Consider the following 17,816-nt stretch of genomic DNA (forward strand, 5'->3'; position numbering starts at 1 on the left):
AGCTTAGCCCAAAAATCATGCAACATCGAGGGCAGCTCCTACAATTAGGGTATATATTATTTATATAGCATGGTTTTACAGCTAGCAACCCAAAGCAAGTGAAGGAGAGACGAGTGCTGATGGAGTGAGCAGCACACAGCACTCAGCCCCACGGAGCATTTGGGACGTGAAGTGCAAAGGATGCAGCACTGTGGTGTGATAGCAACTAGAAGTAATGGAAATAAACTCCAGACATGGAGAAGGCAACATGTATTCCTATTCCTATGCCTAAAGCTAAAGCAGCAATTCAGGGCTATTTAAAATGAAAAAGTTATTAAACAGAACAGTAACGCTGTCCTTAGAGTGACAGAATTTAGCCATGGTGAACAGAAGCAGTGGCTCCTTTGCAGGGGTTTCATGTCTGTCCCAAACTAACCCAGCTGAATGTGACCTCGGTCTTTGCAGTTCCTAATTCTGTTTGACCATTTCCCGATGCTCACTATCAGAACTACCTGCACTTTCACAAGGCAAGCCAGAATTTTTCCACAGCTCCGTAAACCTCATCATAAGGGATGTTTAAAAGAAAACAATCCCATCACTCAGATGCATCCACAATGTATTTCAGTGGAAAACAGTGGAATTCAGTGGATTATTTTTCATCACCTCATTAATTTATCAGTTTCTATTTTTAATTTAAAAATCAGATTCATATTTGTTTTAATTTAAAGTCTGTGATCTTTCTGCTGTTGTTCCATTTCTTTCTTTCCACATTCCTTATCTGTTACACAGTGACCCACACAAAGCACAGCGATGGTCCTTCAAACTGCAGTGGGGAACTTCTCTCCCTGTTCCTAACTTTCTAAATAAGCCACAAGAGATAAACATAGGACATCTTTCCCCCGTTTCCCATCGTGTGGTGTCATCACAGACAGAGATAACTTACATGCTAATGTACCCCACGGGGTCACAATATAAGTATATCTTTGAGTCTCTGTGTTTAGTTCACAGTTAAGGGGTTCAGTTCTGCTCGGTTGCTCCCCTACATTTCACCAGCCAAACCTTTGTGACAAGCTGCAGTAATAAAAAAAACTTTCCAAGTTTCATTTCTCAGAGCACACGATCTCCAGTTTCACAACTTTTACCTATTTCACAACAGATCCTTCGCTGTTCCAAACCCTGCACGGCAAACAATCTTTTCACTACCAGCTTTTTTCTTTTCCTGAGCATCGAAATAAAAGCCAACCATTTTCCATTAGTTACTGCTTTAACAAAGAAATCAAAGAAAGCCATAAAAATCAGCTACTTACAGGCACAACATATCCCCCAGAATTAAAGCATACGGACCAGACCCGACTCTCAGCTCAACGTGATTCATTCCCTACAGCGTTTCGGGACACTTTTGCTCACTACGTCCCTCTCAAAGATGATTTGTTATGTTGGTTTGGAAATAGATTTCCTGTGAGTGCTGCAACACAGGCAAAGGAAGGTTAAATGATTAAACATTACTTCATTGGGTTAATCATAAGATCCCAAGAACTGGGATGGAAATCAGAGGCATCGAAAGGTCAGAGCTGCAATTCTGATTCACGCGTCTCAGCCGGCGGCCTCGGGAAGTTTGCTTCACATCGGCCTTTGTGAGCATCCACTCCCATAAAGACAGCCCTGCTTCTGGGAAAAGGAATGGGCAATCTCTGTCCTAACTGCAAGGCTTCTCCCCGTTCTCTATTTCACCTCGCTTTCCTTTTATCACTTCAATCACTACTTCCTCTTTCTCCCTTCACTGTAAAATAAAACATAACTTCTCAGTTATTTCAGCCCTGAAAGTTTCCCTGGGTTTAGTTAACAAACTCCAGCACACGTGAAGTTGTGACCCTTTTTCCACTATCACGCTGCCTTAGTATCAGAACACAGAAAGGTCACAATTTATTGTTCACAAAGAAATTGCCATCGTGAAGTTGCAACCTGTTGTTTGGAGCATCAGGAAAGCTGTGACCAGCCCCAAACCAGCCGTGATGGCAGCAGTCAGACTCTGAAAGAGAGGATCCGAGGCTGAGCTGAGGCCACAAGAACATTTGCTCTGTCAACTTCTGCCTGCTATCAGCACAATAAACACTTCACAAATTCAGTGCCAGCTGTGCTAAAGGCAGCAATAAAGCAAGAAGAGGAAGGCCAGTAAAGGTGGGGAAGGGTGGGATAGCACAGCTTCCACGTGAGGAACAGACAATCACTCCAACATTTGAGCATTATATACACTGTGCTCATCATATGTTCTTACCAGAAACAAAGTTTAATAATACAAATAGAAAACTTCACAGGAGAGCATTTTTCTCCAAAGGCTGAAGGCACCGTATGAAACCACCATCAGATTATTAAAAGGATAAATTCCTGAGCATCTAAAGAGCAGCCTACAGAGACAGCGCTCCTTTTTATGTAAAAATCTGAGTTATGTTAAAAATGAGCTGCGCAATATTTTGCCTCTTCAGCTTTCTATTACAGCACAATGGAATCAAACACAGCTTATGGGAGAATGACCATTTGTGGTTAAGCAATCAACTCTAGAATTTCAGAAGCCCGGGAAGAATTATTAACTCCTTGAAATAACACATTAACTGCATAAGGGATGTTTTAAACAAGACAGACAGCTACCTATGGGCTGTGAGGTTACAACATACATCCATGCAACAGAAGCAGCAGCTCAGTCTATGTTTAACAGTCAGCACAGCAATCTGGAATTAAGATGAGAAGAACAGAGATGAAGATACAGTCGGCAGCCACTGCCTATGGCTGCAAATAGATCCTTACTCAAGGACCAGAAATGCTGTTTCATACCTCTCCTGCATGACATCAATGGTGACAGATGGAAGGTTCCAGTAAGCTGCAAAGGGGAACATTCTGATACTCCCCTCACCTCCCCTCCTGCAGCTGTGATGACTCTCAGCATCTTCATGTGCTCAGAAGGAACACGGTCCCACATCTCTGCCTTTTCTCAAACTAATTCCAGGTCAATGCAAGTAAGGGGAAACTAAGAAAGAATATTTCCATGTTGACACTTGGAGAGAAGACGGCAGGGGAGGTAAGGTTTAAGCTTACTGATCACTCCTTCACACTGGAAAGAAGGGCCCTCTAATAAGAACTGGGCTGTTAGAAAGTTGCAGACTTTCAAGGCTTACTGAAAGCAGCAAAGGGAAGGTGGCAGAGCAAAGCAGTGCTGGTGTCTGATAAAAGGTGTTTATATGTGATAGGCATAGGACAGCCATTGCAGATTAAGGGAAGTGGAGGAAATAATCTTCACAATAGGTTTGGGTCTTCAGTGACATGAAATCTGGGAAAAGGAAAAGTGTGAACATATAGGAATGTTAAAAGACAAACACACATCCAAGGTAAAAATGAAAACACGATTATGAGAAGTCCAGTATGAAATAGGAACGAGACAACCTCAACTTCACAGGCTTTACCAGGATTAAGCAGACTATCAGCATCCACAACTTGTAAGCATTTCTTAGTTCATCAGCCAGCCCTGGATCAGAGCACCCAGACAGGCTGTGCAGCCTCCTGCCTTGGAGGTTTTCAAGAGCAGACCTGATAACAGCTGAGGAACCCCATCTCATTGCTGACCCAGCCTGGAGCAAAAGTCTGGACTACAGACGGCCTGAGGTCCCTTTCAAGATTAATTTCTCTGTGATTCCATAACGAGATACTAGCAGCCACCTACAGAGAGAAGAATGAAGCAAAGGGGCATCCTATCGCTCCAGTTCCCAGACGTCAGACATTGACCTCTGCAGCCTTTGCTGCTGCAGTTGGAAGCATGCGCTGGCATTGCCCCCACCAACGTGCTGGCTGCTTAAAATACCTCTGAGCTGCACAGTGAGTGCTCATTTATCTCAAAGCTGCAATCGCAGTTGGCTACTATGGCCACAGGAGCGTCAGCCTGCTTACAGAGCACGACGTGTACTGCAGCATTCCAGGAGATTGCTGACTTTATTCATTTTTTAATCCCTTATATATTATAAAATCCTATTTTTGCTGGGTTTAAGATGCGGGCATTGCAAGGAGGGGCTCGAAAGGGCTGGAATTAAGCGAGTTATTACTTTACTTTAGCCGTCATCATCAAGAAAAGAAGCAATTTGTGATAACCAGACACACAGCTTGACCTTTTCAATCCTTTACAAAACAGAGCCACAGTCACCAGAAGTGAAAAAAAAGCCACACTCTTCCCCTATGGGGAACTTAGAAATAATTTAAGGAAGAAGCCCATGCACAGAAAAAAAACCCACTTGTTTAATAAAAGCAAACCATTCCATACACAGCTGAGAAATCCTTTTGCACACACCAGTCTTCCTACTCAACCTAGGCAGCAGATGTGCAGAGCTAAGCATACCTCTGCTGCTTTGCCCTGGGAAGGAGCAGAGGTTCCCAGACAGCTTAGAGAAGTGGTCTGCATACCAGACTCTCGTACAACACAGATATTTAAACAGTGTCTGGAGCAGGGGGGAAAAAAAGGGCCATGACACCATAATTAGTTTGTATCAGTTATTGAAGGTGTTCCCCGAAAAATAAATATCCGAAGCAGCTTATGTGACACTTCACTTCTGATCCGCCTTTCTCAGAATGCTCTGGCTCTGAAGGAGTGGAACAGAAGCGTTCTAGACCAAGCAGCATGCAAGATTGGCAATAAACTTGGATATATTCTTTCTTAAGAGGCCAGTTTCTGTTGCAGTGTGACTTATTCAGCACTGCAAAACTGCTCTGAGCCAACAGCCAAACACTGGGTGAAAACACTGCAAAGCAATCCCGATTTCCTCAGTGCTTTGACTGATTTATGTACTTTCTCACTGAACGCTAAGAAGGCAGAAGGTCCCGTGAGTGAGTTTTAGCTAACAGAGGTACCACAAAGAAAAGCTCAAAGAAGAATGTGAAAAAGTCATCTCTAGATTATCGTGAGCAAAGCTAACACTGGTTTTCCCTTATCTGTAAGCAGGTGTGCAAATGAATGGAACAATGCAGGCACAAGACTGCCAGTGTCCAAAGCAATGCAGCAAGGAGGTGGCTCCTACATCTCTTACTCACAGCTCCCATTGTCTGCCCCATGCTGATATATTAACTCTTTGCTCCCCCCTTCCTGAGGAAGCTCCCTCTAGTAACAGTTCCCCTACTTAAAGCTTTTGCTGAGCCACTGAAGCTCCAAAGTTTGATTCATTGTGAATTTACACTTAATGATAAGGAGGTGAGAGACCTCTGTCCATACATTAACAAAAGCACACATTGATCTGCATGCAGACAAGCTTCCTGCTGGCTGCCCAGACCTGACACTGACAATTAACAGAGGAAGCTGATGAGAAAAGGGGGAGACTGAAAGAACAAGCAAGAAACACGACCAACAGAATCTGATCTTGGGTTTCAACAAGTTATTTCTGAGGGGGGGGGGGGGGGGGGGAGGGGGAATATAAAAAAGAGAAGTCAATGTTTTCCAGTTATTGTATGTGAATTTACCACTTCCATCTTTATGATAAGTGCTTTATAGAAGGCTCTCTGTGGTCTGCTTCAGCTTCTTCCTTCTTGCAAAGAACACCCTCAAAAGCTTTTGCTTAAACCAGCAGCAGCCAAACAGTTGCCCCCAAGCAGGAACTCACTGGATCCCAACTGTTAGTTTAATCATGGGACAGATCCATTTTTTAAGTCGGCCATCTTTCTGCTGCTAATTAAGTAATATTTTGCTGATTAGTTGAAACTAATCATTCCATTTCAGTGAACTCACAGTGTCGTGTCAGAACACAGTGCTGGGTTCTCTGAGTTACCACGGCTGGGTGTGGTGAGCGTACTTTGTTCTGTTCCTGCACTGAGAGACCCACGTTAGGACGTGGAAAAGCAATGCAGCTCAAGGCACGGGACCTCTCAGCAGGGCTGGAGAGATGGGTTTTGCATGTGTCCAACTGCCACTATCACAAAGTTCATCTCTTTAACTCCTTGCAGACAAGAAGCTGCCTCTCCGAGCAGGAAGTTGTTCGGTGGAACTCCTGACGCAATGCAAACCGAAGCAGTTGCAGCTTAGTTTAATACAAACCCTCTTGAGTCCACGTTGACAAATTCTTTAACAAGCCCTGTGGTTACAGGGAAGCTGGTTTCAGTCTGAGTCACTCCTGTTCAAACAGTTTACTGGAAATGGAGGGGAGGGGGAATTTTCAGAGAAGTCATGTGATGGCCAGACAAACCACAACCAGTAAAGGTTCAGTGGAGGCAAAAACAGGTCCCAGCAGCAACGGGCAGCCATTGTGCAGATGGCACGGGGTCATTTACCAGGGATCCTGCTGCAACCCAGCAGTCCTGCACATTTAACCCCTTGTCAAGTTGGTGTCCTTGCAGAGGCAGGATGCAGCCTGGGAAGTCAGCAGGCAGCAGGGACTGAGTTCTTAAGGCTATGCTACTTAATGAATCCAAACACTGAGAGTCATTAAGGATTAGATAGCAAAGATTTTGGTACTTCTCTCCTCTTAGCAAAGAGCGCCATGGCACAGCAAGGCCCACACAGCATCCTCCAGCAGGAACCTCGAGGGCAGCTGGCACTGAGCTGCACGTGCACCAGAAACCTCTGCCAGCTTTTGGCACTTCAGCACAATGAGAAAACAGAAAAGCAATTCACAATCAGCAGCCGCTGATCAGGAGAAAAGGAAAAGCCCTGCACCCGGGTGCATGGCCACGAGGCTGCACAGAGCTCTGCTCACACTGATTAGTAACATGCTGCCCCAGCACTAAGCAGCAGATTCACTTCCCCTAATTGAGAGGTCGGTTTGAATGCAGTGCTGGAGATACCCCACTGCTCTGCTAAAAGTCACCACTGCTCTGGGGTTTGACTGAGAGAGAACCCAGAGCAACTGAACACCATTTTAAACATGTAGAATTCTAAAACACTATCTAAGTACTAACAAATCAGAGCAAGTTGCTCTGCTCCTATAGCACGCTGGGCTCTGCACTGTGTGCAGCCCTGAGAACCAACAGCCCTGCCTGTAAACCACAGTCCCTCTCCAGGGCAAAGCCACTCAATTAGAACAGGAGGCAGGAGAAGCTCTGGAGCTCAGCGCATGCAAGCAGGTCTGGCTCAGCAGCACGCACAGATGCTTGGAAAGGAGAAGTGAGTGTGCTTTAAAACGAGGGGCTTTTCCCAAGTACATCAATGGGGAAAGTACGAGGCAGACCCACATCATCTGCAGGATAATGGGTTTTCTCAATACCCAGCTCAAGGAGAAAGGTCACTTGGATTTACAATCGACCCACTATCACCCAAAAGTCTCTTTAAAATAAACATTATTTCACTCCGTGCAGTTTGGAATGGAGGACTAAAAGGAATAAACGGTGTAAAATTTTAAGTTCCCTTTTTTTATGGCTGTTGTTTTTTAAGCTGCCCAACTAGCAGGAAAATTCCCCCCTCAAAGATCAGTCAGGCTGGGTGTTCAATTCACGCTCTATTCTCACCATAGAAGATCCTCATCTGGTTCTCAAAATTACCATTGTTTCTTGAGAAACAGCAGCAAGCAGCTCTAAACAAAACACACGCAGGCAGAACGTCAAGTCGAGCCGTTTGGCTGTGCCTTGTAGGCATTCTCAACTCAGCAGAAGCAGAGGGGGAGGCAATTCTTCCAAATCCAACACACCCGATTTCACGCCCTTCAATAAGGCAGGCTGAAGCCAGACCTTTATGCTGAGAGAAGGTTTCTGTCACTTGACGTCAAGCAGCTGCAGCAGCACCCATGGTGTGAGACACTTGTCACACTCCCTGCTTTCATAAGACCTAAACCTGGAGAACGGCACAAGCTGAAGCAGGTAATAAAGACTGTTATTGAGCAATTTAAAAATAGACTTTATAACTGGTCACGGAGTTGCAATTACAGAGCAAATAGTGATAAGCTACACTAACGATTGGGATTTACTCAAGGTCATAGGAAAAGGCAGGACTGCCTCCCACAGACATCCAGCAAAAACACAATCAGTGCCAAAAGCCAAAAGGAAGTCATATTATTAAGTGGAAAAAGCTGAACTGTCAGTTTTATGAGCACAATAGAATTTAATCAGACTGTCAAAGCCTCACGTTAAGAGAACTTTATAGAAACCAAACCACAAATGTAGTTCAAAAAGATGGTATTTTTTTCCTGGCCGTCCATCCACAAAATGCATCTCAATGGCAGCTCAGTTTAAAATCAAAAGTACTGTTAACTAACACCTCCATTTTGCTCAATGAATGACCCGACGCCATCCGTTCCCTTGCAGTAACCCACAGCTTTGGCCCGTCCTGACAAATCGCTCTCTAGCAAAAACGTTCTGCCCAAGAATCTCACTGTTCATTCTGGAAGCGGCTCCGGCTGCTCCCAGAGTTTGATGTGCACATCATTTGCTGGGAGAGTTTCAGTAAACACAGATAACGTCTCAGCTCTCGAGTCATGCATTTGACTGTTGGTTTTTTTCCCTTTAAATGGGCCGTGCTTTTTATACAGGGATTATTTGCCAAGCAAAGACCGACAGCAGGACAAAGACCAAAGCAGCGTTTTTTTTTCCCCCTTCCACTACATCTTCAAAGAAACAGAAGAATTTACTACTGAAATAGCAGGAAAACCCTATGGAACGTTTTAGCAGGGGGAGGCTTTCATAAAACAGTGTTCACTGTGAGCATTACTGGATTGCACACTCTATGTCTAAAAGCTTCATCCACAATTAGGGAGGAGGGAAGAGAGGTATTTGTTTTTATCAAGAAAGTTCCCTAGCAGAACAGTTAATGGCTATGGATGGCTTCTGAAAAAGATGCAAAGGTCCTGAATGCAGAAATGGAACATCTGACTGACGTACAGCATCAGTCACAAACCATGTTATCACACAAATGGTATTTCATCTGTCAAGAGAACAAATCACAAGACCAACAACATAAAGGGATTCGGGGCAGCTTCACTGCATTTTCACATCAGGAAAAATATGTTTCCTCTGACTGATGGGGCTGTCGGTGGCCGAGGTCATGCGGGGAGGGATGAGCTGACTGACAGCCACCTGGCCCACAGAGGTTTTAAATGCAGCTTTTCCATAATCATAGCTGTTACAGCCCCTCCTCTGTCACCAACCTGTTACCTTGCTTTCTCCCTGTCTTTACACTGTGCTGCCTTTGGAACAGTAAATAAATACAGTACTTGTAGCAGATGCTTTGGCTGCATCACTCTACGTGCTTCAACAAGCTCGATTCTCAATCTCCTACCCCCAGAGGTATCTCTACCTGATGGAGAATCTCCCTCCACCCCTGGGAAGTCCCTTGTGTACTTGCACCAACCGATCTCTGGCCTATTCCCATTTCATTGCAATGGTTATTTGCTCCATCCAGTTGTTCTGTGTTTTATTAATTCTGTTGGTTTGCACTGTTCTTACTTGTGCAGTCTGTGCATGTTCCAGCATCTCCTCAAATTCCTGGTACTCTTCATCATCAGGTTCAGCACCAGAGAGTCGGGCCGCCCTCGCCATAAAATATGGAGGCAGCTCTCCAATGGCTGTGCCAGCACCCTGGGAAAAAGAATAACCCAGATTTATTTCTCTGTTCTCAAATGGGAAACACAATATACGCAGACATTTCAAAATGTTAGAAGCCAGAGACGTGTGCCATGTTATAACTGCAGAGCTGTGGAAAGCAGTTGCTTTGAGCATCAGCTTTTTCCTGACATTAAATATAAAGCCATTGGCTTCAAGATCCACTTTATTTCCATGTTAGGGAAATGCAGCTTTTCTCTATGCAGAGTACCACACTGTGAGGTCACAGCTGTGAGCCCTGCCTGCCCTGGGGCCAGCAGTGTGCTGCTATGGGGGGCTGCAGCCCATCCCCATCCCACACACCAGCCTGGCCCAGCCATCTCGCCTCCTGCATGGAGCCAGGCACACTTGGCAGCATGTGACAGCTCCTGCACAGCCTGCAGAACGATGTGGGAACTCCTCCCCTGTGCCGTCATGCAGTTTACTTACGGTTCACAAAGTCATGAGATCTTGTGCAAGTGTTTATTAGAAAACAGGGTCAAGTTTTACTACAGCTACGAGCAAGGAAAATAAGGCTAAGCAAAGCTTGATCTGGAGATTTCTCTCTCCTTAAGATGGAATAAAGAAAGCCAAGAGAAGCAGTGATGAAAGCATGGCTCCTTTCTCACCACAGGAAAATTATATTTGTTTTCTCAGGACATCAAATGACTCATTTGAGTCTTGTGGGTAAATACAACTTCAGCTTAACCAAAGAAAAAGAATAGAAAAGAAAGATGACCGAGACTGAACATATGGATAAACAGAGGCAAACGAAACAGGAACTTGGATTAAACTCAGAATAGTTTAAATATAGGACAGGTAACACACAATAGTCGGGCAGCACACTGGAAAAGTGCTAAAATTGAGCCACACACAGATGGCTTTTCTTTCTTAGGGTCAGGAGTGAGTAACATATGCTTTTCTATCCCTTTGAAGCTATGTAAAAACCTTTCAATTTCCTTTGTTCCCACTCTATACGCAGCTGCATGCGAGGGAGAACTCCTGCTGCCACGGGGACTCCAAACCAACAGGTTATGGCTTCCCATCCTGCCCTCTGCAGTTACCCCAACTGCTAAGCTCTCACTCCAAGCACAGCATCACACCTTTACGCCTCGTATAGCAGAAAAACGCAAGTGGGTGCAAGAAGCTGAACTTCATTAATCTGCCTGCTGCTGGCATGGGGGGGGGATCAGCCTGCACACAGTAGCAACAACGGTTCAGAAGAATTCACTTGAGGTTATGTTCTCAGGGTGATGCAAGAACAAAAAGTCACATTGCTCCTCCAGGCTCTGCCAATTCGCCTTGGCTTCGTTCTGCAAGCTGAGGAAGAGGTTTGCATGCGTGTACTGGACGTGAACTTTCATTAAAGCGGATCAGTCACATGCTCATTACAAAACATCTCAGAGTTGCAACAGCATCATATGATTTCAGGGCTACCCAAGATAGGTTCCCTAAGTGTGTTTAAGGAAAAAATATAAAGCAAGCTATTAAGGAGCCAACCCAGTAACTATTTAACTGCTTTCTGTACCATCAGCTCTCTATTTAACACTGAATGCAAGTTCTGCTAATGGCACATTGGAAAAGCTGGATGCTGAGCAAAATTCTTTTACACAGCACATTCAGGAAAGGAAATGGGGAAATGACTCCACTAGAAAGAGTCGTTCAGACTGATTTGATCCCGGTCAGGACACAGGCAGCCTGTTCTGCTAATCCCCAGCAGTTCTGATTCTTTCCCCTCCTTTCTTATAAAAAATAAGAAAAAAGAAAGCTGTAACGCATTAAAAATGTAGGGCACTATTGAATGTCCCATCCCCATGGGATAGCAGGCTGTGAGAACTGGCATACACCTCTCAGATTGTTTTGGGGAGTCTTTCTGCAGGCCAGGACTGGTGGAGCCAATTTGTAGAGTGATTTCTTTAACCACCATTTCCATTTCACCTAATAATTCCTTAGATACAGTGATATTTAATTCCAGCAACACTCATTATGAACAGGAATGAGTATCACTGACGTGCAGGGGAGCTGTAATGATTTTAATCTCTGGAAAAAGCTGTACCTGGTTTAAGTCAGCTGGAACAGATGCTGATGTTTCGGTGATCTGAACCCAATCCCTTCTGCAGAGCAATCCCTGCACTCCAGCCTTGCAGGATACACTCAGCCTAAGCAGCTTTACAGGCAGAGCTCTGCAGAGCGCCCCGGTGGGACCGTCCTGCTTTCAACATTTTACATGAAATCTTATATCCGTGCCCCTCTCCTGTCTCCTTCCAAACAATCAGGGAGATCAGCCAGCTTTCGCTCTGCAGCCTTCTGACAGCGTTTCACTTTACAAGGCTGAAGGAAAGAAGCTGGCAGTGCTACTGCACTACTTCCTCATGGGGCTCCATGTGCTGTCCAGTCCTTTGCTTTTGCATTCAGCCACTGTTTCTCATGATACATTCAAAGTTCGATCAATGAAACTCAGATGAGGAATTACACTGATTATTCCCCATCTCACTTCGAAGCTGAAATCGGATTCAAATCAAGACTTTTTAGGAAGGTTCTGAGTTATAAAAGCTCATCTTGCTTTGTTTTATGGAGGCTGCTGTTGCCTTCCAGTGCAGGAGAATCTGGATCAGGTACGACAGAACTCAGAGCAAGTTTCTTCAACAGCTTCCATGAAATGTGAATTGGAATCAGGACAAAAGAAATGCACTGGAAGAAGCAGCAGCAGTCGCCAACGTGATCTGGCTTACAGGAAATTAGCAAGCAATGTTTATGTACTCTTGAAACATTCCAAGAAAGCATAACATTACATGAGACACCACTGAGAGACGGGGATGCTCCCAAGGGAAAAGTGAGTGGAGACAGAGGTCAGCAGAAAGGTGGTGGTCGGGGAACTCCAAGGCGAGAAGGGAAGGTGGGGAGGGGGATGGTTTGCTCCAATGCCTTTTTCCTTCCCACAGCCTGGACCAAGAAATGCTGCTCTCATGAAAGACTGGAGGTACTGCTTGTTCTCCTCTGGAGGACACAAGCTTTCAATGCTTGCAGCACTATTAATTCTTTTCTGAGCTTAATTCTCATCATTGTTCAATTATTTTAGATGCTGAAGATTAAGCAATGTGTGTTTACCCTGAGTTGCGTTTATATTTTGCAACCCTAGAAACATGATATAAATGCCATTTTTTGTCTGCCTTAAACAAACTCAAGTAAAATAAAAAAAGAGGGAAAAAAGTTGATATTTATGATCTTATAAGTACTTGTATCTCCAGCCACTCATCAAGCATTCAGGGAAATCTGAATATCCTCTCATTAGAAAGACTGGAAATCAAGATATACTTTGCTTCTCAAGAGAGCTCCAAGTCCACTTTTGCCATTATTAAAATCACAAAGGATTTTGTACGTTACTCCACATGAACACTGTGATCTGTACATTACTTTGTCTGACACGATTTGAGTCCACAATGCGCACAGCCCAAACCTCATTCCTGCAGGCAGTGCAGCTGCTGATCATTTTAAAAGCCACAGTGACCAAAGATGCCCTAAGATACCTCTTTGTGCCACGAGGAGGTATGTGGGAACACGACGGCAGACAGCAAATGCTATCTGTTTTCAGGATTTCCCCTCTGTACATCTGAATTTGACAACCACAGATTTAACAATGAAGTGGATGCTCAGAACAGGAATCCAGCAGTGAAAACAAAGTGAATCTGGTGTAGAGATCTCAGCAGATACGTCCGTGTAAACTGGGATTTAAAGTCAGCTATCCAGAGTGAAACAGGCAAAGATGGACCAAAGTCACCCAAAAAGAAAACTATAAAAAAACTGCAGAGGGAATAAAAGAAACAGAAAGGAAGCTCCAACGACAGCATTTCCTGATCCATTTAGAAGCCAACCTGCTTTTCCTGCTTGAAGTAAAGAGTTTGCCCTGATGGAAACAGGCAATGAAAAGGAAATAATATACAAAAACATGCAACACAGCATTGTATGTAATCCGATTCATCAACAGATGCCAGAATAAATATCTCAGCTGTGGTATCAGGGCCTGAATCCTTTATAAGAGCATCTGCAACTTCTCTCACATTATAAACTCAGATTTTTTTAAACATATTGTTTAAGTGCCTGCTGTGTAACACTGCAGTTCCTAACAGTTTGTCCTTTAAGAACTTAAAAATTAATTCTACAGGGGATCAATACTACATGGCCAGTACAGAAAAGGTTGATCAGGAAAGCAGCACTTTGTACAGCAGATATAAATGCAGCGGTGTTAAGCCATTGTTATTTGGCTCAAGAAAGCAATCACTGAGAAATCAAGTGTGTAGATTAAAGCAGCTCCAGTTTTACGAATCAAGCCTTACCCACATGCAGGCCTCCAGCCTGACTTTTGAGATGATCGCCCACAGAGAGATGGATCCGCCGCTCACCTCCTCGTCAGGGCAGATGATCTGATCCGGGTACGGAGGCTCAGGAAAATCAACAGAGTTACATTCATAGGCAGCAAGAGTAACCGATGCTATGTGTGGACCCTGGGAAAACATAATATCAAAACACAGACCACGTGAGTTGTAATAAAGATTAAAATTTAAAAACAGCATTTACCTGATGCAAAGAATGTAGGCTGAAACTTACCTTCTCTCACTTAGGCCATTAATGATGTTAAATAACAGACAGAGTTTTTCTAAGAGCACCTGAAGTGCCACGTAAGCTATTCATACTCTTTCAAAAAACTCTTCCTTGTCATCAAGCAAAAACGTTAAGGAGACTTTCAGTTTTTGCTATGGCACCTCACAGCATGACAGTGCTGCCAAGGCACAGTAAGAATCCTCACTTCTTAAAACAGGAAAATTATCAAAGCTTTTAAATGGTCTCATTGCACAGAATCACCAAGGTTGGGAAAGACCTGCAAGATCATCTAGTCCAACCATCCACCAATTGGATTGGTGGATTGGAATCCCCAATCTTGGTGATTCTGTGTGACTCAGATGTTTACAGGCAGCAGCTTTATTGGTGCAGGTGTTCTCCCTGCTGTTGTTTTTAGAGGACGAAAGCATTTAAATTCTGTATGAAGTTTTCTTTTGGAATGACCAGACCTTATCATATCTTCCATTGGAGCTTTGCAGCTTTTAGATGATCATCAGCTGATCATCAAATGCCATACAGATGGATTTCTCCTGCTTTCCATCTTGCATCAAATGATTTCTGGGGCAAACCACCAAAAAGGAACATCAGTGTCAACTACGGAATTCAACTCCTTCAATCTTAAAGAACCATTGTTATTTTAATACAAAAGAAGTCACAAGGCAATCCTACAGCTACATTCAGCCCTCCAAACCCAGCACTAGGTGTTGTAGAAGAGAAATCCTTTATATGAGGTTTATTAGACCATTAAGGGAGCCTAATACCTCCCAAGGCTGTATTTCTTACAAAATAACGAGGGAAAAGAGAAAGCATGATAGAACCCAACACTGCCATTTCCCCTTTTGAGGCTCCCAAAGCTCACTTTGAAATGCAAGAGCCTCAGGTATGAGAATCTTACAGTCTTCATTTGCACATGAAAGGGTGAGATGCTGCAGCCTCACACCAAAGGTGGAGCCTCAACGCCTTTCCTAGACTTGGGGAAGAAGATTTTCGTTGGGTTCAGTCATGCCAACATTACAGGCCTCAATGAAGAGACCAGAGCACCTGCACAGCCACAACCACATGGAAACTTATCACATGGTAATGAGATACAAACTCATCTCATGGCAGTGAGATACAAACTCTGAAGTTCATTGATGTAAAATAAGAAAGAAGAGATCCAGAACTTGAACCACAAGAAGTGATTTTGATGTAAAAGGAAGAATGAACAAGCAACTTGGAATACGTGCTAGACACACCATGAAAAGTCACATTGACAATGGACCCCTTTTTGGTAACAGCTACAAGACCTATACCCCCCCATTCCAGCAATTTTGGATCTAAACAAATAATGCGTTTCTATTTTACTTAAGCTGGGACAGAGGAAGGTCTCTCAAGCCATCCTCCTTAACTCACTGTTTTCACCTGCAGAAATTGGCAGTAGAAGTCTCTTGAACATGCAATTTGCATGGAGGAAATCCCCGTGCACTTGAGTTTAAATGATCATTTCCTATGTTCCCTTGAGGGTAAGGGCACTCTCGCTGCCGATGCAGGGCGATACGGTGTGTGAATCAAGAAGTACGATTTTCAGTTCCACAAAATTTGGCAGGTCGACCACAATACAGTACAACTACAGCCAGCTGTGATGGCAGCCTGTTACTTTCAGTTTTATAGCAGTAAAATATAACCTGTGCTGTAATTAAGCTCCCCCATCCTCTTTGCAAGGTTCCACTCAGAGCACTGCCATGTTTCTTCTCACACTGTGGTGTGCAGAAGGCTCTGTGCTCCCAAGAGGAAGTAAAGAAAGACAAAATGCCTCCTCTGGGAGCTCCCTGCCATCAACTGCTGCTCCCAATGGGGTTACCACCCTTAGAATGGCCCAACAGTCCCAAAGCATCACCTCCTGTTAAGAACTCAACCAGGAGATGTCTGCAAATGAAAGGTCTTACTGGTGGCAGCCAGAGGGGAAAAGAAAAGGCATTTGCAAAGCTGCTGTAAAATGGCCAATGAGCCACTTGAAGATTACATCAATTGAATGCAATTCTTCTGCTGCAATGTAAACAATTTTGTAACAGAAAGAAGTTATGGAACCCACTGAACTCACATTTTAACTGGAATAAGAAATAAAGCATAAACAGTTCATTTTAGAGCGACAAAGTGCGGGGTCTTAGAATTCAGAGAGAGCCAAAGGAGAGTAGAACAATCCCGTATCCTTGCAGCGCAGCCCAGCTGTCCTGCTAGTCCAAGGGCCAGCAGCTCACAGCTTGGCAGCCGCATGCATCACCCCCCACATCTGCTTTTGTTCGAGTGCTGCTTTGAGAGCTCACGCAGAGCACAACACTTCCACAGAGCCCGGTTACCAAGCACCTCCCAAAACAATGGCTGGCTGACCGGCACTGTGGCTGCAGGGAGGGTCTGCGTGTTGCAGAACAGGCACCATTTTGCTTTGTAGGCAGCAGTGGGGCTGCTTTAACTTTGCTTTAACAGGATGGGGAACCAACTCCAGGTGCCACCCTTGGGAAATCCCAGGCAATACACGCTCAGATGCTCCATCGCTCAGATGCTCCATCGAGTCAGAAGGATTCATTTTCACACCATTTTTTAACCCTCTCCAAGCAGTACCTTCCCACCTTCTCCTCTTGTGCACATACTGTGAGCTTTGCCTCTTTCAATGCCTTAGGAAAACCTCCAAAACATCTCCTCCGCAACCCTACCTTTAAAAATAGCTCCATAAAACTACTTCAAACCCTCATACCAGACAACAAGCACTAAAACCAGCCGACTCAGTAGACGTGCTGCTTGCCAAACCAGGAACAGTCACAGAAATTCAAGGCATGTAAGATCCTGAACACAACTGTCTCTTCCTCACCTCTCCAATGAAGTTCTTTCCCCATTGCAGGAGGCACTCATAGGGGCCAACGCAGGAGAAATTGAGAAACGTTCTGCTGACTCGGGCTAGAAGCATTTGCTTGCCACTGCTAACGACCAGCAGGAGCCTGTGGTCAGGCTGGAATGCCATTTGTTAGAAATATCTGTGCCATTTAAAATCAAACAGGACAAGAGCTGGTCACTAACTCAAAATCAATCTGTGTTTCAGTAACAGTGATCTGGGGGAGGGCTGCAAATCCCTATTTGGACAACTCTTAGTTCAGGCAGCCTCAAACTCCTGAACCTGAACCTTCAAGAGAACCTGGAATTTCAGTGACTAAAGTCACCCCAGATAAAATGGATGCTGCTAATCCTTAGAAATGCATTATTTCTAATGTGTTATGAAATGCCTAGAAAGTAGACGGTATTTTTTAATCTATAAATCACACTTGGAAATTCACCACTGCAAGGCAAAGCTCTGATCTTTAAAAACACACTGATGTTCATTTTATTTACAGCAGTCTTTACCGGGAGGAGAAATGACTGCAGATCCAATTAAGAGTGAATCACGTTTTCACATTATCAGTCACTCTGTGCATCCAGACTGCAAACAAAACTACATCTCAAGGGCCGTACTCTCACGTGTCCCTGCACACAACAGCCATCCTGCTCGAGTGCTGCAAGCACAAGAACAGCATCTAATTTTAACCTTTTGTATTTGGAGAAGACATAACTTCAGACTCATGCTAATTTAGAAATACTCCACAAAGAAAAGTGATACGTCCGCCAGCAAGAGAAATATTACCCTGAACTCACTGCTGAACTTAATGCACTAAAAATCTGCT

General features: G+C 44.2%; 1 protein-coding gene across 8 annotated transcripts in view; it reads right to left on the bottom strand.

The window, feature by feature from the left end:
• The window catches only part of VMP1 (vacuole membrane protein 1), a 55,334-nt gene that overhangs the window by 18,666 nt on the left and 18,852 nt on the right, over window positions 1–17,816 (bottom strand). For 6 of the 8 annotated variants that reach the window (XM_015880470.3, XM_085522008.1, XM_085522007.1 and 3 more), the window contains 2 exons: window positions 13,845–14,012; window positions 9,376–9,507 (listed from right to left, as the gene is read on the bottom strand). In XM_015880470.3, coding sequence (XP_015735956.1) covers window positions 9,376–9,507; window positions 13,845–14,012 — 300 coding nt within the window. Of the gene's footprint in view, window positions 1–9,375; window positions 9,508–13,844; window positions 14,013–16,817; window positions 16,851–16,972; window positions 17,138–17,816 lie in introns of those variants that run through there. The other 2 variants (XM_032448370.2, XM_085522011.1) reach the window with 2 other exon arrangements.

This window comes from Coturnix japonica, chromosome 22 (genome assembly GCF_054131305.1).
Source record: "Coturnix japonica strain WE chromosome 22, WE-NBRP24, whole genome shotgun sequence".
In the NCBI taxonomy this organism is placed as follows: domain Eukaryota; kingdom Metazoa; phylum Chordata; class Aves; order Galliformes; family Phasianidae; genus Coturnix; species Coturnix japonica.